We start from the raw sequence: 21,432 nt of genomic DNA on the forward strand, positions 1-21,432 counted from the left end.
AGTCCAACCCTCTGCTTAATGCAGGGCCAGCCAGATTGGCCTGCTCAGGGTGTTGTCCATTCTTAAGTATCTCCAAAGATGGAGACTCCACATCCTCTCTGGGAAGCTTGCTCCAGTGCCTGACCACATTCACAGTAAAAACTCATTTCCCTTGTTCCAGTGTGTGGCTCTTGTCCTGTTGCTGAGCTCCTCTAGGAAGAGTCATGAGTGTTGTAATTGAGTAGAGCACTGACACCAGCCCATGACTGGAATCAGAATCAGAATATCCTCAGTTGGAAGGGATCAGTGAGGACCACCTAGTCCAACTCTGGGATTGCTTGGGCAGTCACATTCCACCTGGAGAGGAGGGTGTATTTTTGCTAATGTGCAGGCAGCCTGTCTGCACAGGGGGAAAACAGCACATGTCCCAGCTCCTGATGAGTACAAACAACTGAGCTCAATGGTGGTGCTGCCTTTTTCACCTTTCCTACAGAGGCCACTGAAATGCTCAGGTTCTTTGCTCAGGATTACTCCCAATACTCATTTTTGCATCCAGATCCATCAGTTATTATTTTCTCAAAATGTCCATCCTTTCCTTGGCCTCCACAGGTGCTGGGAAGGTCAACTTTACACCCTTAGCCCTCAGACTGGAGATTGGTGGGAAGAGAATGGAGCTGTAGAGAGGTGGCCAGGCTGTGTCAGGTGACCCCTGGTCGTAGACAAGCCCTGCCTAGCCTTATTTACATGCACAGATGGACCCTCTGACTCTCCTCTGGAGCTGCTGGAAGGTTGGAGGTAGATACACATGTGCATAAATTACAGACTCAGTGGATTTGTCACCTATGTGTAGCTGAAGGTTGAAAACCCAAGCAGACTGGGGGAGATGGGGGTATTTTATGGGGGCAGACCACAGGGAGCAGAGATGTTATGCATCAAAAAATAATGTCAAACAAAATTCTGGAATCTGTCACATGATGTACTCATTACCTTTAATCTCATGTGTGAGTTTCTTCTGCCATTACTCTGATTTTCTGTAGGCCTGAACTGTTTATTACTGTGACCCCAGCCATGACCTTAAATAACCCTTTTATGCCCTTGATTTAAAATATCTGTGTATAATACTACCAGGACATCATCTCTGCAAAAATCTTTCCTTTTCTTCCTCTAGGCTCTTGTCCCTGTTTAGCCAGCTCCAGGATGTCAGGAAATGTCAGCAACACTTCAGCAGGGCATGAAGTCAAGTCATGAAGTCAAGTCTATGTTTTCAAAACACAGAGTGAAATTCCCAGAAGAAGGAGGTCAAGGTATTTCTAGGTATTAACACTCAAATACCATCTGACAGTGATGAAATGGAAACATGGTTTTGTCCAAGAAATATCAAAACATGTATCTGCTGAGAGCCTTTAGTGACCTTCATTAACAGACCATATGGAAGCTCATTGTCACATCTGCTCAGGTGCCATGGGCTAGAGAGAGACCAGTGCCTCACCCTGGGGTCAGTGACACATTGCACAAAGTCACAGCTCAGGTCACACAACGAACAGCATAGCTTTGTAATCTCTGTTGACCAGTCCTGAAAAATGCTTTGGGTTTAGCCCAGAGGACAGCAATCCATCTGCCTTTCCTCCATTCTTGTTTTCAGATAGCCACCTGAACCGGGCTTGTTTTCAATGAAGGCAAACATTTTTTTTAAATTGTTTTTAGCAGTTAAGTAGTAGCTGCCTGCATCAGAGAGTTAGTTAAAGCAAATTGGTTTAATGTCATTGAGTCATGAGCAAGTAAAGCTTTTGCCTGCTACCTGCTTCTTCTGAGGCATGTCAGGGCATCTGTAAGACATGAGTGTATGTATGTGGGAATAATAGGTTGCTTAATAGCAGGGAATTTTTTTTTTTTTTGCTGAGTTTTGTGAAATGCCCCTTGCACAAATGGGGTATTAAAGTCCTAGAGACACTGCTTTAGTATGTGACCCTAATTATGACAAAATGAAACTGTGAACACATGGCTTCCCTGTGAAAGTGTTGTGTAACCACCAGTTAATGAACCTTTCTGGTCCCTCTTGGGGGTGGATGTGGTTACCTCCTCTCTGTAAGGGCAAAGCAGAGAGCTCAGAGATGCTTTGTTGCCTGGTATAAACACTTCCCTCATCCCCAGAAGAACTTGATGTTAAATCTCCTGCTAATGTGGGTAGGTCTGGGTTTTGAAGTGACTTATTTAATTAGAAGTTTTGTGGCGTTTTTTTGGGGGAGGTTTTTGGTTGTTTTTTTTTTTTTTTTTTTTTTTTTTTACAACTGCAGTTACAAAGGCTGTGGAGGAAACTGCCTTCACTTTCCTTTGTGGCAATGTGCTACACAACTGAGTGAAGAGACATCACACTGTGCATCACACTGGAGGCCCAGGGTGGTGAATGTTAGTGAATGTCTGTGGTGTTGCAGGATCACTCACTGAGGTGCAGTTACAGGCAGAGTAATTGTGTCTCCTCTAAATGCACATGGTTAATGGATTTCCCTGCAAAGCTCCAAAGCCTGTGGATAACAGAGCAGTGCCAGTGTGGGCTTTGTGCTATCATGAAATGGCTTTCCACAGAGCAAGGTAAGGGCTTATGAATTGCTGGCCCTCGCAAACCAAGTGGCCCCAGCCTGCTGGAATAATAAAGATATGAGAAAAGTGGGAAGCCAGGCATGGCTGTACTATTTCTAGCAAGACAGTGCTCCAAGCAAGAGAGGGAAAGGTGAGGATTTAATTGCAAAGTGCTAACACCAAAGCAGGCTGCAATTTTTTTTTCCAGTCTGAATGGTTTGTAGGATGCTGAAAATGAGTACAGCCATTAGCATGCTGACTGCTGCCATTGCATATTCAGGATCTTGTTTGACACCTTGGTGTAATAAAGATGGAAATAGTAAATTGTGTGCTATAAAACCTTGTGCTGGACTGCCTTAGTGCTGACTGTGGCTCATTTCCCATAGGGCAGTGTAATGCCATGCTGCCTTTAGCTGAGCCAGTCCACAGCATCATAAAGACTCTTTGCTCAACAGTTGGCAGTGATTCAGGAGCTGTTGGGTTGAATGCAGCAGATCTTTGTGTTCTCTGTTGAAGTGAGGGGTCCCCAAAGGATGCTTATCTTAGAGGTGTGAGCCTCAGCCTGTTGTGACAATAGCTTTAGTTGATTTTTGAAGATCTGTTGAAATAGTATGAAGGTTCTTGGGGTCTGTGGAAAACATACAATGGGAACCACTGGCAATGGGTTTCTGCCTTGGAGCAAGAAGATCATATTTTATTCTTCATTCTCCTGTTAACTGGCTCTGTGACTGAATTTATCTTTCTTTTTTTCAGGTATGTGCTCCTTGTATCTAAACTCAGCACCCAGCAGAATGGGTCCTGCTGGGCCCACTGAAGACAGGGTTTAAGTTGTGCAGCTCCTGACCACTCTGTGGTCTGAGGAATGTCCATGCCCCAACACTGGTGTTTGCGGGATGCACCTACATGCTAGACCACACTCACAGGCAGAGCATGCCAAGCACTAGGCCCTCCTGTGCACTTGTGTCTGTCCCTCTGTGACCAAGTGGTGATGACTCCTGCACCCATCTAGGAGGAACTTGCTCATCTCTGGGTCACTCTGTGTTGTGACTGGCATGGAGTGCCCTTCCGCAGCATGGCAGAAGGACATGGGGGCTAAGAGAAAGCCTCAGTCACTGTCTGCCTGTTTTTTGCAGAGTTTCTAGCTCTCCTTGGCAAGAGCAATCCAAACAGGCTGTAATCTGAATGATCTGCCACCTACTGAGATGGAGAAGTCCTGGACCGAAACCTGGTGCAGGGGAACAAACCACCACATTCCTGCAGTGCTTTGGATGCCTCTGCAGCAGGACTGCTTAAAACCCTGTAATCCATTAACACTGACTGCTTTAATGTTGTACCAAGGTTACCTTGGTTTTATCAGCCAGAAGAGTCATGCAATGACTTTTAGAGTGTGCTGTTTAACAGATGTATCCTTAAATTGTCATTTAAAACACAAGGGGAACAAAGACCTTTTTAAAGTTGGATTCAATAACTTTTTATAAGGGAGAACTAAATTTATATCACCTGGTGAGACATGAGAAATTCTTAGTACTTTGATTTTTTTATTTAGGTTTCTTAAGCTTTTTTGTTAATATTCAGATTTCTGATGTGGCTATTTCATAGATTTTATTTTAAATACTATTAATCATACTGAACCAACATCTTAGTAATCTACATTATATTACAAACACAAGCTGGCATTGACAGGCATTTTACTGAATATTTCAATTGTTTCTCATCTATTTAAAAACGGGAAAAGGGAAGGTCTTTAAAAATAGTTGTTTGATGGCTGTTAGTTTTGACTACTGAGTACAGGCATTTCTAAACAAGCTGTTGGTCTTTTGCAATCTTGATGTACTTAATTTTCATCTTATCATAAGTGAGCCTTTTAACCCTTAAATATCTGGGCCTGTTAATAAGTGCATGTAGGATTGGGATTTGCTCATGATGTGAGCTAAGGGGGATCACAAAGAAGCACTCTTCAGAACATATAGAGTAACTGTAGTAGCAGAGGTCTGATTTGAGAAGAAGGAAGATATGATTTGTTCTTCTCTTTCCTTTTTTTTTTTTCCACCAATGTTTGTTTTACACTGTTTCCAGAAGAGCTTCCCATAAAGAGGTTATTTGAGTTTGAAACAAAGCTTCTGTTAGCTCAGCAGAGAAAGCTTTCTCCCAGCTCTTGTTTAACATGGATTAGACTCAAAAGCAGACATTGGAAGGCATTTTAAGTAGAATAATAATCATCTTGAAAGGATTGTGAGTGAAAAACCCTCCACCATACTCCTGATGAATAAATCAGTCATTTAATACTTAATAGAGACCAGGGAGCTTTTCTGGATTAGAAACATGGGGTTTTTTTCTAGCTCACTGCCTAGAGGCTAATGTGGCTCTAGGTCCAGGAAACCCAACAAAACCCCTTAACTTCACCATGTTTTTCCTTTTGCTAAACCCAGACTAAATGTAAAACTACCCTAATTGTTGTACAATGTTACAAGAAATCGAACTGGCTCAAGCTAACGGTGAGAAGCTGTCTGAAAATGTATCATAAAATGGCACTGAAGGGAGCCTGTGAAAAGGAGATAACACAGAGCAGAGAAACATTTGTACAATTTGGTGACAGAAGTCATTGTTTTCTGTTACCTCAGCAGATGGTGATTTTTATGAGCACCTCTCAAACATGAACATCTAATGTGTCACCTTTTGGAGTTATGAGTAGACCCCAGGGGTGCAGCCAGCAGTGCTTTAATCTCTGACACTACACAGTTCAAAACACAGATGTATGTGGAAATGTCCTACTTCTTCAGTCAATATCAGGCACTGAGGGAGGAGGAAAACCTGGCAGTGACAGTGGTGCATGTCTGGGAAACCCACTGTTTATCACCAGGATGTGTCACTGATGGTACTCAGGATGTCCCTTGTGCAGCACTGTCCCTGACACACAGCCTGGATTACATCCCGGAGCTCAAAAGAGGGGGTGGAGAGGGCTGACCAGTTCAGCAGCATTTCCTTCTGCATGACTCTGTCCTCCCTGCCAGGTCCTGGTCCCCTGGGAGTTAACATCACTGCTGATTTCTTTTGTGGCCATCCAGTTTTGAAGGCTGTTCCCCTCTGTGATACTTGTAACCCCTGATGATGCTGTGGTTGCAGCTTGGGTAGTAGCAAGAGATCCAGGATGAGACTCAGTTTGCAAGGTTGCTCCTCAGCCTTGCCATCTGGAGACCTGTCCAGAGCCCTGAGGGGCTGGCTGCTGTTTCTGTGCTGGGTACAGAATTCCCAGCCTGCAGGACATGCCACTTCCTGGCACTTCAGAAGGAGCTGAGGTTTGCAGTGTGGGTGGTGATGTGTTGCACACACAGGCTGTGTGCAAGCAGAGCATCCCTGTGTGCCTGGTGCAGCAGGGATGTGCCTCCTCCTGCCTCAGCAGCAAGAGGCAGGGCTGCTTTTAGGCCCTGCCCTGAATTTAGCTGGCTCAGATTAGTTAGTAGCTAAAGGGGTGGTGCTTTGCAGTGTTTTCTCACATCTCACCTCACCACCTCTGTAAGTTAGCAATGGTTTGTTCCCACCTCTCACATCCACTTGCCAAGCTGTAGATTGCAGGGGGACTGCAATCTACCCACTAAAGTCTAGGCTCACACCATGAAATTAGAATCAAAAGCCCCAGCTGACTCTGGAGGCTGAGTAAGAATTGTGGAGGGAGGTGGTGATGTCTGTGCTGTGCCCCTTGGGGCCTGGACCATGCTCAGGACAGGCAGCCAAATGCTTTTTTTTGGTTTGACAGCAGGGTGGTGGTTACTCTTTACATCATCAGGTTCTTGTATCAATGCCCTGTTGCTAAATATATCTGGTTTTGCTCTACTTCTGTTCAGCCTCATCAGAGCAGATGATAGCTGCTCACCTCTCTCCACAATCAATGGGAGCAGAGCCAGCTTAGCCCCATTGAGATGTAATTAAATTCTGACCCGAAGTTGCTTGTCCTGTGCTTGCCAGGCAAGCTCAATACAGCTTTTTTCTCTGTTTAACAAAACTTTGCATGATTTGTGGCTGCACTCAGTTGGACTGATTTGAAAAATAAAGCAGTTGTGGGTCTGTGTTCCTCACAATCCCTGACATCTTCCCCTTTTATTAGTGCTTCTATATGAAACCAGCGTGAACACATTAAGAAAAGGTGTTGGGAAAAGGCACATTTTCCTCCTGGCAATGGTGGGAGCAGGAATACTTGGCCAGAAGTTAAAGTGTGTTTTCCCTAACCATTGGCACTAGTGTGGGAGACAAGGGTCTGCTCTTGGCTCTCATCCAATGATCATTCCTCTTAGCATTTAAATGTCCATTTGAATAATAATTTTTTGGTGGTTAACTAATTCCTGGTGATGACAGGCACCTAGGAAGACAGTGATGACCTTAATTCCTTCTGCTTTCTTCCCATGGCACAACTTTCTCTGAGTCCTAAGGTTATTGCTCTAGATTATTTACAGGGTATTGAGAAGTGTTTGCTTTGTGGAAGCAGTGTGATGGAAGCAGCCCTGTAGTGCCAGGTAGTTTCCAGGTGGTGTGGCTGAAGTCTGCTTGGCTTGGGCAGCAGGCTGCTTTCTTCCAGTGGCACACCTTTCTCTGAGTTTTAAGATTAATGGCCCATCATATGGGGAAAGAGGAGGAGGTGATATGGAGAATAAAAACCTGAATGTAGTGGGGGGTGAATTTAACCCAGTGCTTATCTCCACCTCTGGTATTTCCTTTGCAAAGTGTTTTGATAACTGCCAGCACAAGATAGGGAGACTGTGTTCTGCTCAGGGCAGGGCAGCTGCTGGCAGGAGCTTGGGCCATTTTAATGTTATTTCTAAAAAAATAAAGGCACCAGAGTGTGTGAATTTCAGGATGACCAGAAGGAAGAAGGAAGAAGGAAAGGAACTCTGGTCTCTTCTGCTCCTTTTCCCCACTTTGTGGTAGTCTGGTCTGCTAATCTGTGTGAAGTCTCATTCCCCTTCAGGCAGTGCCCAGAGAATGCCAAAAAGGATCCTGGCATTGTTGGACTGGCTTAAAAAGTCCAAACAGTGCAGATCCTCTGCACCCTCTCTCCTCTCCCCTTTACAGCCTTGCTGTTCTGAGCTCTGTGCCTGTACTCATTATCTTTGCAGCCAAGCACCCATGAGTTCTGCAGAGAGGAGATGACAGGGCAGCAGCTGTGTAGCAGTCTCATCCCTTTTCTGGACAGTGACCTTAGGAAACACACTTCATGCCCAGCTTATCATGTGCCTGTGTTTGCACTGCATAAAGCTGGAGACATCAGGTCTCATCATCAGGGATGTGTGGCTGGGGTGTTAGCACTCGGGCCAGGGAAGGGATGTGTTGTGCATGGGGTACAGATTGCTTTCCAAAGCTGCTTTTCAGATGGGATCTGTCCTGGATGCTGGATCTGGGGCAGTTGTGGAAAATGAGAATGGAAGTGGCTGAGGAAAGCTGGTACTGAAAGCTCAGAAATGAGCTTCAGGGTCGAGGTGGGGAGGGAACAAGGTCCCAGTGGAAAGAGGGTGCAAATTTCCTTGTCCTGAGCAATGTGGCAGCACTGGAGAAAAGGGGATAGATGGGAACTTAAAAAAAACCATGAAAAAATAAAGAAGATATAGGGACAGTCACAGGGAAGGCAACTATTGTAGAAAATTGTGTATGGATATGCAGTTCTGCAATGCAGTATAGGCAAAGTATGGTCATATAATGCCTTGCTGTCTCCATCTGTGATTGATCTAGGATGGTTACAAAAGGGAAGTTTTCCCAATTCCTGCTAGGAAGGAAACACTTCAGCTGCATAATCCCTCTTTTTCCCCAAGGGCTGCTGTAGGAAAGGAGGAGGGAGTGGATCTGTTAAGGGGTTTGAAAGGAAGGGAATATGGAAAATGCTATATCATTTAAGGGAATTATTTGTGTCTCAGCTTCACTGAAAATGTTAGAAGTCACTGAAGCCCCAAGAGAGATATGTGGCAATATGTTGTAGAATAGTTACAGTGGGTTTCTGTTGGTAAGAGACCTGCTGTCTCCTGATTTATAGTGTGTTTTTTTTACTGCTGGAGTTACATGAGACCAGAGTGTTTTGCTGCAACAAAATATCGGTTATTTATTGAGATATTCAGTGTTAAAACTTTATCTTGAAGATTTTTTCCCCCCCCTTTCTTCAGCTGGGTGCACCAACAGGCATAGCTGGGGAGGAGCTTCTGGCGTGCCCTTGAGCTTGCTGTGCAATGAAAGAGCATCTTGATGGATGGTGGACAAAAGGACTAATAAAATAATATATCCTAATCCTTTTATGCCCAGCAAAACTTGATGGTAACTGCTGAGCAAAACATAATGTACCTGAATAAAACTGTCATGTGAAATCTTGAAATCATGACTGGGAATTGAGGAATCTGCTATGTGCTCAGGAAAGCTGTTCAATGCATAATTACCTCTGGTGGGAAATACCTTCTCTTTGAACTCCATGTTCTGGTGATTGTTCAAAGCTGTAAGACCTTATGCCTTTTTTCCCCACTGGCTGATTTCAGCCATGCTGGGTTGAGGTGGTTATCTGGCTGCTCCCCAGCTCACTCTCACAGCAGTGAACAGGACAGCCTGCTCCAGCATCTTGCTCCAGGGCAGGTTTGTAATCTTCTGGTATGTCCTGGAGCTGTCTTCTGAACAGCTCCCACATTGTCAACACTCTTTTCACCCTTTGCTGTTGGGACTGGGCACAGGGAGTGGGTTTGTTTTGAGATAATAACAATGCATTTAGATGTTCAGACAACTCATGTTGGATGGCTTGACTTGGTTGCCTGAATATGGATATTTGTGCCATTTGAGAGGCTCCAGAGGGCCTAGATGTGTGGCTGGAAGGAGTGGCACAGAGAGGTCAGGCAGGGTGCTTTAGAATGTGCCTGCACACCCCCCCCATGAGTAGACACCTGCCTTTGGGTGGCTGAATTTCGAGCTGAGCCCTGCTAGTCCTGCCCCATGGATCCTGTCCCACACAATGCAGGAGGGAAGCAGTCATGCCTCCAGCTGATGGAGCAGAGGATCTGGTTTGCTCCCTTGACCATGGGTTAGCCTGGGAAGCTGCTGATGGAGCTGCTATGAATCATCACCCAGGAGCCCCTCTCTGCAGGGCCACTCCAGCATTCATAAATGTGACCTTTAGTTTTCTTCCCTAGTGCATGATCCTGCATTTAGCCTCATTAATACCAAGGACAGGTTACTTTTACACACATTCACTATGCACCACATCTACCACATAAAACTTTGCAGGCACGTCAGGACATTTAGCTGGTAATGATATGCCCCAACAGTGACTTTCTAAAATCTATCAGTTGGCCAGTTTTAATCCTCTCTGTGTCACAAAACAGTGACTCAAATGTGCCCTTATAAACCAAGGGATTTTGTTTTTATCAGCCTGACTGTACTGCCAAAGGGATAATAGATGACAGTCTTTTTTTTGTCACCCCTTACACCCAATTACATTCCCATACAGGATTCTGTCTCATTTAATATCAGACCTGCATCCATTTATCTACCTCTGGTTATCCCTTTGAATGCAAGTGCAACATAAACCCATTTTTCTGTGTTTTCATGGTCCCCTAAGTGCTGTGGACACCTGCATCTCTCTAGTTTTCTAATTTCCATTTTATCTTTTTTCCCCCTGGTTACAATTCCCAGGTCAATTACTGCCTTCATATATAGGCATATTCCTAGCTCATCTTTCACTTACTTGGATGTATCTGGGATCATTTCTGCTGCTGCCTGTTCATGCACAGGGACTGACCAGGTAAACCGTCCTTTGCACCTTTTCCTATCACCATGGGGTCACTGCTGGACCCCACAATGAAATTGCCATGGCAGAACCACAGGACAGGGCATAGAAGGAGTTGGCTTTTCCCAGTCCCTTCTTTGGCAACACTGTAATTGAATCCTAACAAATACTGAACATTTTCATGCTCTGCAGGGAAGTATCTGGCAGATGCCACCAGAAAAAATGTTCAATGATAAGTCTCCCTGTTTTCTCTGCCCTGCTGGATGAGTGCAAATGTCATGGCCATCTGGAGCAGAAAAGGGTTAAAATGTTGTACTGTGCCAAAAGTGGCAGCCAGCATCCTTTTTCAGTCTTTTCATGACAATCTTGACTAGGTGGTTTCTTAGGATAGGAATGCCAATGTACACCAGGAAGTCTGGTAGTAGGAGGTATCACTTTGTGGAAGATAATCTGCATTTTCCAGGGGAAAAAAAAAAGTCTCTGCTGGAGAAGAAAAGGTCATTGGAAGAAGATACAGCAGGGATGTGGAACACATATGAGTTCCCCACAGGTGAGTAAGGTTTGGGTGGTGAACAAACTGCCCACTGCTGACCCAGTTAAGAAAAATGATTTGAAGTCCCACCTTTGTCTCCTCAGTTAATTGACTTTCATGGTTTGAAGGTGGTTTTCTTTGGAACCATTTGGAAGTACAGGAGGGCTCCTTGTTGTCTTGTTAAGATGGCAAGGTTGTCTTCTGGACCAAGAGGGAAAGGGTGGCTCAGACCACTGTGTATGTATGGTAGCAATGAGAAGGTGTCCCAAAAGTGCTGCTGTGCAACAGCCCTGCTCAACATAACCAGCATGGGCCTGCCCAGAAATTAAGGACCTGGGGCTGCACCCTCCAACAGGCAGTTTTGGATGAGTAAGTGCTGAGGAACGTAACCCTCAGGAAGGTTCATTGCTCAGTGGTAACTGACAGGCTGCTATAGGGAGACTTGTAGTTGTCCATGTGTGGCAAGAGATCAGCCACAGTCTCAATGACCAGAGCACAGGAGCTGAGCCCAAAACGAAGGCCAAAACACTGACTGCTTGAGGCAAGTCAATGGTGGGCCAAGAGGCTGCAGCCGCTGCCTTCTGCTATTGCAGGAAACAAGGAGGTGCTACCAGCCAGGAAAAATTACAACCTTCTTGAGCACAGGTATGAATGTAATGGGGGCCTTGCTAGTCCAGCTCCACAGTGTGCCCACAGATCCTGAGGAAGGCAGAAGAATCAGTGCTGCTCTTGCATGTTACTGACTGCTGATGGCCAGCAAGTGCAGCTGCTTGGAAAGCTTCATTTGTCCAGCTCTTGAAAGTCTTTCAGTGCTGCATCATGTACCTGGCACTTGTGGGACTGTATCTGCAGCACTGTGCTGAGTTTCATGAACACCAAAGAAACATGTCCAATTACACCATTAAAACGCTGTATGTGGTCATATATTATCTGCAGACTTTGTCCTGAGAGTTGTAAATGTTGAGTAAGGACCTTGAATAAGTGAGAACTACAGTTTAAAAAAAAAAAATCAAGGCATTGGGGATGTTAACCCTGTGAGGGCTTTGTTTTCCAACAGCTCATTATCTCCAAAGAGGCTGACTGTCAGGTAAGCAGGTGGCTAATGATGGTGCTGCAAATGAATGGGCTGCATTGGCAAATGTGATAGGAGACAGAATCATGCTAATGAAGACTTGTTTTGTTCTGCTCTAGATTTCTGTGAAACAGCCTGTTGAAGGGCCTTGGCCCTGAAGTTCAGTTTTTGCAGTTATAAATCCTGGAGTAAATGGAGGGTGACCTGCTCTAAACAGGTAGACAGCTATTGGGAGAAATGTTTCATTCAAATTTTTGAAGTTTTGGTCTGAGTCCTTATGGTTCAGATCAGTTCTGGAGAGATGTGGAACACTCTTCTCAGCAGAGCTGGGTGAAGAAACGCTGAGGCCTCTCTCCAAACCTGCTGGAGAAAGTGGAGGACATTGAGACCAGAGATGTTGGCTCGTGGCCTCTCCTACCCTGTCTCAGCTTATATTTAGAGTACTTGAATTTCTTTGTGCTGCATGTGGACCAAAGCAGAGGCCCTCAAGCATGGTGCTCAATACAAATATCAACCCTACCAGACTGAACAGTGGGTGAGGATTTTGGGATTTGGCATGGATAAATGTGGCTGGATGAGACCAAGCAAATAAATCAGGAGTAAACCATCAGCAAACACTGAGTCCTCAGCTAGGGATGAGTCAGTTCTCCTCACTGACTTTCATTAGACCAGTTTCTGCAGTGGTGGGAGGTAGTTTGCCACCTGGAGTCACTACTTGTCTGATCTGTAGGTAATCTGTGTTAAAATGGAAGAAAACCAATCCTGTGAGCAAGGAGAACCCTGCCCTGAGCATTTCCATCGGGCCAGTGAGCAGAGAGGCACAGCAACAGCCCTCCTGAGGAAGCAGAGGTGTGAGGGGGACACGGGGCCTGGGGGCTGTGTCTGGTGGGATGGGGCTTTGCCCTGCTGGCACTGAGGGTACCACAGCAGCAGTGCTGGGACAGAGGCTTTGCTGAGCTCCACGGGCAGCCCATGAGAATGCCAGGGCCTGGGTGGAGCTGGGACCCCAGCATGGGGCCTGGGGGGCACCCTGCAAACAGGGTGGTTACACAACACCCCACATCTGCCCCACCCAGACACCCCAGGCTGCTCTTACTTCCACCTTGCTGAGTGTCTGAATTCCTGCAAACAAAGAAGGCAAGAAACTAATACAAGTCCAGGGCTGTTTTTTTTTTAAGCACACAGTACTCAGAACTAGTGGCCAGAAGCCATAAGGGCAGAGCATTCTTTCACACACACAAAGAGAGGGCAGGAGCTAGCTGACATCCCTGGTCACTGTCCCTGTCATCCCTGATGCTGAGCACTTCAGAGCAGGGCAGCAGCCTACTGCCTTCAACCCAGCTCTGCCAAAGAGGCTGCCATGAAAATGCTGATCCCAAAATGCAGCTGCTTCATGGAGAAGGATGTGCATGAAGGGAGGAACAAATGCAGTTGGGTTAAACTGTTGTAATAGGAAAATTCAGCATGGACACTCATTTCTAAATACCATTTTGTGGCAGCTCCAGCAGCCCGGAGTTGCAACGTACTTCTGCACACACTCTCTCTGTGCTCTCCCTGCTGCTTTTCTCTCCCTGCAGAGCCATCATGCTCAGGACGAGGCTCTGATGCCCTGCCATGGGCTTCTGGGAACAGGAGCTGGAGTACAGAGATAACACAGCTGTTGCATTGTGACAGCCTTTGGCCCAGGGCTTGTGGTGGCTTTGGGGTTCTTTATTGGGATGGGAGGGTAAATGAGTTTGGGTGGGATGGGGAGGGTGCTGCTCTAACTCTCTGCCAACTCTCCCAGCAGCTGTAGAGGTGGCAGGAGATAATGGGGTGTTGCATGGACACTTGTGAGACTTTTGAGAGATGCCTGGTACTCCTGCCTCTAGGATCAGCATCCTGGGGCAGAGCAGGAGCATGTTTGTGCTTGTCCAGGCTGTCTGCTAGGATGGGGCTTTGTGGTGCTCACTCTCCTGGGATGGAGATGTTTATTTAGGCTTGTGTATTGGGGTGCATATTTAACTCAGAAAGTCACACAGAACATCTGGGTGGGTGTCTGCACCAGTCTGATGTCCTGAATAGGACCAAAAACCTCAGAAGCCTAATGTCTCTGCTGGCCTTGTGGAATTGGATGAGGAAAATGATGTTGCAATTTAGCCAACAAAAAATAAAAGCTGACTTAAAAATTATGAATATTCATCTCTTCTTCATACCTGTACACTCCTTTTCTTGTCTAATTATTTAAAACACGTGAAACTGGGTGGCACACGGAGTCAGTTTCTCCAGGAAGCCAATTTCTGCCAATTTCAATGCAGGAATGTGGAATCTCTATCCAAATTCAGGGATCAGTGTTGAAAGAGAAAATGAATGGGCAGGTAGGAGGGACCAGAAAAGAAAAGGCGAAAGCAAGGCCAAGGGGCATTTCCAGAGTGTACCCCAAAGCAGTTTAGGCTTTCCCATGGCAGGCGGCTGTCCCGCAGGCAGGGTGGGCGCAGTCCCGCGCTCTGTGCCGGGGCGGGGCGGGACCGCCGCTCTCCCGCCTTGTCCGCGCGCCGCTGGCGCCAAACCGAGGGGCGGGGCTCTCTCTCCCGCCGCCGCCGCCACAATGGAAGGCGGGGCCCCGCCCGCGGCACCAGCCAATGGGAACGCGGGGGCGGGCGGGGGCGGGCGGAGGTGGGCGTGGCGAGGGCTGTGAGTGGCCAGCCCGCCGTTCTGGCGCCAACTTCGAAGGGGATATAAAGGGCCTGCGCGGGATCGTTCGCTTCCTGCCGCTCGTCCCGCCGCCGCCGCCGCTGCTCCTCCTGCTGTTGCTGCCGCCGCCGCAGTTTCAACCATGCTGTCCGCCCGCACCCCGCTCGCCGCCCGCCACGACCAGCCCCGGGTGTCGCCCAGGAAGAGCCAGTCTCCTATGAAGAGTCTGTCGCCCATGAAGGGCCTGGGGCTGAGCGACAAGGAGAACACGGTGAGCGCCCGCCCGTCCTCCCCGCCCCCCGCCCGGCAGCGCCGCACCGCGCTCACCCTGCCCCTCTCTCCCTCCCCGCAGCCCCCCGCGCTCAGCAGCGCCCGTGTCCTGGCCAGCAAGACGGCCCGCAAGATCTTCCAGGAGAGCGACGGCAGTCCGGTGAGTGTAGAGCGCCCGGGCACCCGCTCGCCCTTGTCATGTTCCCCTTGTCATGGAGAGGCTCCTGCACCCCCAGCTCCGCTCCTCTCTCCCCATCGGTGATCTCTCCTTTCTGCCCCGGCCGAGCCGCTGGTCCCCGCCGGGCCCTGCAGCCCCGCACCCGCCTCGGCCCCGCACCCGCCTCGGCCCCTCTCCCTCAGAGGGTGCCCCCACCTCCCGGGCCCTTCCCCTCAGGGGGTCTCCCCGCCCTGCCCAGCCCCTCTCCCTCAGAGGGGTCTTTCTGCCCTCCCAGGCCTTTTCCCTCCCGGGGGTCTCCCCCGAGCTGTGCCCTCAGCCTCCCCCCGACCCGGCACCGCCCCGAGCCCCCCCGAGCCTCTCCCGCCATTCCAGGTGCCGCGGGGCGGGGAGGAGGAGGAGCCGCTGCTGCGGGAGAACCCCCGCCGCTTCGTCATCTTCCCTATCCAGTACCACGACATCTGGCAGATGTACAAGAAGGCCGAGGCCTCCTTCTGGACGGCGGAGGAGGTGAGGGGTGGGCGCCCGCAGCCTGGGGCGGCCCCGGGGCTCCGGGAGGGGCTCCCACAGGAGAACCCGTTTCTTATTTATCCTGCAATGGTTTAGGTGGACCTTTCCAAAGACCTCCAGCACTGGGAGTCCCTGAAGCCTGAGGAAAAATACTTCATTTCACATGTCCTCGCCTTCTTTGCTGCCAGTGATGGCATTGTCAATGAGAACTTGGTGAGTGTGTAAAAAGTCCCCACAGAAAAATCACTTTGAGTCGATAACCAGATTACTCACATGTCCGGCGTGCTTGCTGTGGCTGATCCAGCTGGTTTGTGGATCAGGGAGTGTTACACTGTTAGAATGCATAAGGCAGTCCTGTGTTAATTAACTAATTGGGGTCAGTTTTTTAATCTCCCGGTTTGCTCACTCCCCATTGGGCACTGAGTGCTGGCCGCAGTCACACTTTGCTGTTTCCCAGCCCATTCTCTGCTTCTGCCCTCTGTGCTCTTCTTCCTAATGAGGGATAAGTAAAACTAAGTTATTTTCCCATGGGGTGAAAAAATACCTTCTGAGCTGAAATTCTGAGGGGTTGCTGCTTTGAATATTGCTGTTAGTAATCTGCATCTCTAGAATTAATCAGGAGATTTTGTGGGCTGATCAATAACTGGTTCATACAGCATTAATGCCTCTAACCTGTAAATCACAAACACTTCTGCAAATGCTTATTTATTTCCTCTAGGTGGAGCGGTTCAGTCAAGAAGTACAAATCACAGAAGCTCGTTGTTTCTATGGCTTCCAGATTGCCATGGAAAATATACATTCAGAAATGTACAGTCTTCTTATTGACACCTACATTAAGGATTCCAAAGAGAGGTTTGTATTGCTTGATGATGAAAAGTTCAAAACTCAGCAAATATTCAGAATTTAACTAATGCTTGTCAGTTGTTCGCTCTCCAACTTTGAGGCTAATTTTAGGATGTAAATTTGACATATAAAAAGCTACTGCTGTTTAAGAGCAGTTTTACTTCACAGTATCTTTTTCCTCTGAGGTGTAAGACCTTGCTTACATGAAGAGTGAAACTGAAATCACTCAGTACTGAAATAAAGGAATTATGCAATATAAATGATTGAGCAGTCAAATAAGGGGAGTATATTAAGTTGCAAGTGAGTTTTACTGCTGCTTTAAAAGCTTGTTATGTTGTTTCTACTCTGGGATGCTAAATTCTAGCAAGAGTGGCTTACATAAGAGGTCTGATGCCCTCATACTGTAAATTGGGTCCTGGTTAATATCTAGTTTTTACAGCCTTGTTCAAGTACACTTGGTGAAACAGTTCTCCCCTTGATATTGTAATGGGAATTCATGTGAACTGGTGTTGATGTGATGGGTATGTGAAAGAAAAAGTAGTTGATTGGAACAAACAGAGCTAGATTGCTGCCAGGTAAGAGGGGGAAGGACAATTGCCAGGATGGAGGTGCAGAGCATGTGTAAGTGATCAAGACAGTTTGTGGCAGTGAATCCTTATTCTGCTGCTTTTGCTGATATCTTACCTTGAGGGATTTTATTTTTCTCAGGGAATTTCTTTTCAATGCTATTGAAACGTTACCATGTGTTAAAAAGAAGGCAGATTGGGCCATGTGCTGGATTGGGGACAAGAAAGCAACATATGGTGAGTACCTCTATTGAAAACAAAGTGAAATTTCTCTCCTAAAGATAGAGGAACCACCATTACTCCAGATTTCACAGTTAACAGGGATTATTGCTGTCACAGAGACAGTACATGCTCTCCAGTATATGGCACTGGTATAATTCTGAATGTGAAGAAAATAATTTTCATCTTCAAATGAGCTACTGACAGGAAATCTTTTTAGAATTGTTGATATCATGAATAATAAGGTCATGTGGCAATCATCATATGCCTGACTGTATGATCAAACTACACTGCTGGCACATGTCAGGACATGTCATGGCCATCTATAGCCAATAGACATGTCTGGCTGGAGGCTGTAGCTGCTCTGCCTTGGTGATTCCTCATGTCTTGCTTCAAAGGTGAGATGGTATAGATCATAATTTCACTAGTATTGAAGCATTTTTCACGGCCAAAGATGAGCAGACACTGACTTAAATCAGCTGCCAAAAATGACTGCTCTTTTTAGTGAGCCATCTGAAAAAAGATAATATGGAGGGTTGACCCAAGGGGAAGGAGCCTTGGCTTCAGCTACTTAGTAGCCACTCTACTTCCTCTCATGTAGGAAGTAGTTCCTACTTCCTCTCATGTTCATTTTGTTTAATCATCAGAAATCTTTTTGTAAGCACAGGCCATAGTACACTTAGGCACAAACAACTTCATTTGCTTTGCAGGATGCAGTTTGCAATTTTTTGTGTATCAGTCCTGTTAAGTTTTCTGTGTGGTATCACTATCAATCTTCTCTTAACAGGAGAACGTGTAGTAGCCTTTGCAGCTGTGGAAGGAATCTTCTTTTCTGGCTCTTTTGCATCAATTTTTTGGCTGAAGAAAAGAGGATTAATGCCTGGACTCACTTTTTCTAACGAACTCATCAGTAGAGATGAGGTATGAGTCAAATTCTAGCAGTTAAGATGGTAATGTGCCACAGTAGATCCAAGTAATGATACTCAATTGGAGCCTATATTTTAAAACAGGAGTATATTTAGAAACAGGCAGACTATAAAGCTCACTAAAGTGTGTAAACATGTGTCACTGTGGATCTTGCAGAAGCATATGAATGAACTTGGCATTTTACTTCGTCTGAATTAGTTGGAGGGTTCTCACCAATGCTGGCATCTGCTGTGCCCCGCACTGGCACAACTTGCTTGTGACGCCTTCTGGTTTGGCAGAAAGTTGTGTGTAGGAAAGAGTAACGTGGCAAAGGTGATGCCACTTACTCTGTATTCTTTTAAATATGTTCCTGAAATAATTTTCTGAAACCTTTTCCAGGGTTTGCACTGTGATTTTGCCTGCCTCATGTTCAAGCACTTGATAAACAAACCATCAGAGGAGAGAGTAAAGGAAATCATTATGAATGCTGTTCTCATAGAACAGGTAACTGTCTGTCTCTTGTTTAGGAACTTCATTGCAATCAACAGAGCTGTTTGGCATAAAATTAACCTAGATGGTAGAGAGTGAATACCAGTTTCAGTCCATAAAATGCTTCCTGCCTGTTATCTGCAGGAGTTCTTGACGGAGGCACTGCCTGTAAATCTGATTGGCATGAACTGCACTTTAATGAAACAGTACATCGAGTTTGTGGCAGACCGGCTCATGTTGGAACTGGGATTTAACAAGGTAAGGCTCTAATACACTGAATATTTATTGGGGAAAAGATAATGTTAATTTCCTTCAGGAATCCAAATTGTAAATTTGGATTTCGGCAGCAATATTGTTTTAACTTGTAAAATGATTGAGCAGTTCTGCTATGTTTTGTTTGGGGACCCACAGAAGCAAGAGCAAAAGGATGCTATGGAAAAAGCTGTATTAGTAGTTGTGCTTCTGTTTACTGCAGCTAAAAGAAGACAGGAACAAATAGAGTAGAGGAGGCTTGGGGGCAAAGATTTTTGTTCACTGCATAGTAAGCCTGCTGATGCTGCCATTAGGCTCCTTCCCACTGATCTCTAATGCTCTTGCATACTCAGAATGTGAGCACCTGTGGTGACTAGAGAATTGCCTTTCTATTTCAGATATACAGAGCAGAGAATCCTTTTGACTTCATGGAAAACATCTCTCTGGAAGGCAAGACAAACTTCTTTGAGAAGCGAGTAGGTGAATACCAGAGGATGGGAGTCATGTCGAACCCCACAGACAACTCCTTCACCCTGGATGCGGAATTCTAAGTGACCTGGGACCGTGTGCATTAATGTGCATCCTGCCCTGTTTGCAGGGAAACACTCAGTGTGCTGAGTCATAGTGACTTGATTCCTGTACTGAAATCCCACTCTTGCAAAGTGTGGTGATATTGGTATACTTTAGAAGGCTGGTTTAGCTCCAGCAGTAAAACCTCTTTTAATTAGATTTTTACAATGGTGTTAATGCATAGAATGCTCAGGTGTATCTTACAGCACATGCTATTCCACTCCATGAAAGATACAGGTACTTCCTTCAGCAAGATGGGAGGTTATGGGCACTGACCTGTGGCTTCTGCTGTTCTCACCATAAACAGAGGAAGAGTTAAAAATTCCAGTTGTAAATTTGTTGAATAGTCCGTAGAAAACTGGGGGCAACTACATGATGACCTCACTGCTTTTTTAGCAGGTTTTAAGTTTACCATTTTTACTATTTTAATAGTTTGTACATAAACCTGGCACTTTAATGTTTAAAATAAACAACTGTCTCGTAATATTCATCCATAGTAAAATGCTTGTTAAAATCTTTTGCAGCCTAACCTTTTATGACTTGTGCTTCTTTCTGGGTATGTAATTTAAAAATGGTGCTATGAATTAAACTATTCATCCTAAAATATATTAAAGCACAGGAAGAAACTTGGTATGAAAGGTAAAGAACTTAATTGGATATTCTGGGTACTGAAATAAGATGCAGGTGGCTTGTGGACTTGATTGCTTTTTCTTTAATACCTGGGAACAGTATTTCATGTAATAAAGAGCTGTTTGGACTCAGTGTTGTACTGGCTTCAGTGCTCCAATGGACAAAGTTGTGTGCTGATTTCTTTTTGAATTACAGTTTTACTGAGGAAGTGCAAGGTCTTCAGGAAATAGCTGCTCAGTCACGTGGTAGATGGATGTCAAATGAAATTGTGCTTAGCTCTGACTTTCAGACTGACTGCACTTAAACAGATGATATTTCAGGGTAAATTCAGCTAATTCAGGCTGCTGCAGTATTCTGAGCTTTGCATCATGCCAGTTAAGTCTTGGTTTTAATACATAACAGTAGTGAAAACAATGTATATACTATAACATGGTTTTTCCACTCTAGACAGAGCAGTAAAAAGAAATATGCTTTATATAACTGATGTGTGTGGTCTGTGAAGAAATCCCTCTGGGCTCAGAGTTCCTGGGAGTGATTTGCAGTGAGATGAAATGACAATGAGGTGGACTGAAAATGGTTATTGCCTCGCTGTACAAAAGGTGTTTATCAATGATTTCATCCATATCCAACAAGGAAAGTTCTGCAAGCCTTTCTTTCCTCAAGCATAGTTAAAGTGAATAAGCCTTATAGAACTCAAAACTTTTTCCTTCACAGGAAAGAACACTGGTTCTTGCTGCTTAAGTGCTCCCTTTTTAAAAGCACAATATTTGTGGTGCTTCTTTGAGATATGCTGCCTTGGTGTAAAATTACCTGCCTTGCTGGTCTTTGCTCTTGATTGCACTGAAGGTGATGGTGTGTGAATGCTCTTCTTCTGAGTCTGAAACTAGCAGGATGCACAAGGCTATCCTAGGGAGAAAACCCCAGTAAATAATTAAAAAAGCCTAACTTCCAAAGTCTGGAATGCAAGATGGAGGACTGTAAACTGACAACTCTAATAAAGGCCTTGCAGCACTGATGCTGCCAACAGGTCAGTGCTTGCAGTGCATTGAGAATAATGTATTAGGAACTGAAATAGGGGTGTGCTAAATTGGACAGTCAGACACATTATTTTGAAGTATTGAAATTTAATGCTTGTTTCTGCCTAAATACCAGCATTTCCTTCTCAGCAAATTGGGCTTTGTGCTTTTTCTTGGCTTCTCTTGGCAGTCAAAGCTTTGATCAAATTAAGTGATAAAAGCATCTGATGTCAGAGTGCTAAGGCTATGCTGTTTAGAGCACAAAGGAGGCAGTAATACTGAGACTAGTTTGGACCAGAGTATGATTTAGCAGCATTCAATTTATATTCAAATCTGTTAATTCATATACTTAGATGAAATAGAGAAAGGGTAAAACTTCTGATCTATGAGTAAAGTCTACCTGTATTAC

The 21,432-nt window shown here is 45.7% G+C and overlaps 1 protein-coding gene across 1 annotated transcript; it reads left to right on the forward strand.

Moving 5' to 3' along the window:
• Positions 1–14,719: 14,719 nt before the first annotated feature.
• Positions 14,720–20,139, forward strand: RRM2 (ribonucleotide reductase regulatory subunit M2; the record flags this gene model as incomplete). The annotated part of the gene is made up of 10 exons (XM_083858272.1): positions 14,720–14,848; positions 14,930–15,007; positions 15,398–15,532; positions 15,629–15,745; positions 16,251–16,384; positions 17,084–17,178; positions 17,948–18,081; positions 18,466–18,570; positions 18,700–18,813; positions 19,206–20,139. The coding sequence occupies 10 exons, from the start codon at positions 14,720–14,722 to the stop codon at positions 19,356–19,358; spliced, it is 1,194 nt and encodes a 397-aa protein (XP_083714398.1). The 3' UTR covers positions 19,359–20,139.
• Between the last annotated feature and the right edge of the window lie 1,293 nt (positions 20,140–21,432).

Source organism: Zosterops lateralis (assembly GCF_965231275.1).
Source record: "Zosterops lateralis genome assembly, chromosome: 3".
Lineage (NCBI taxonomy): Eukaryota > Metazoa > Chordata > Aves > Passeriformes > Zosteropidae > Zosterops > Zosterops lateralis.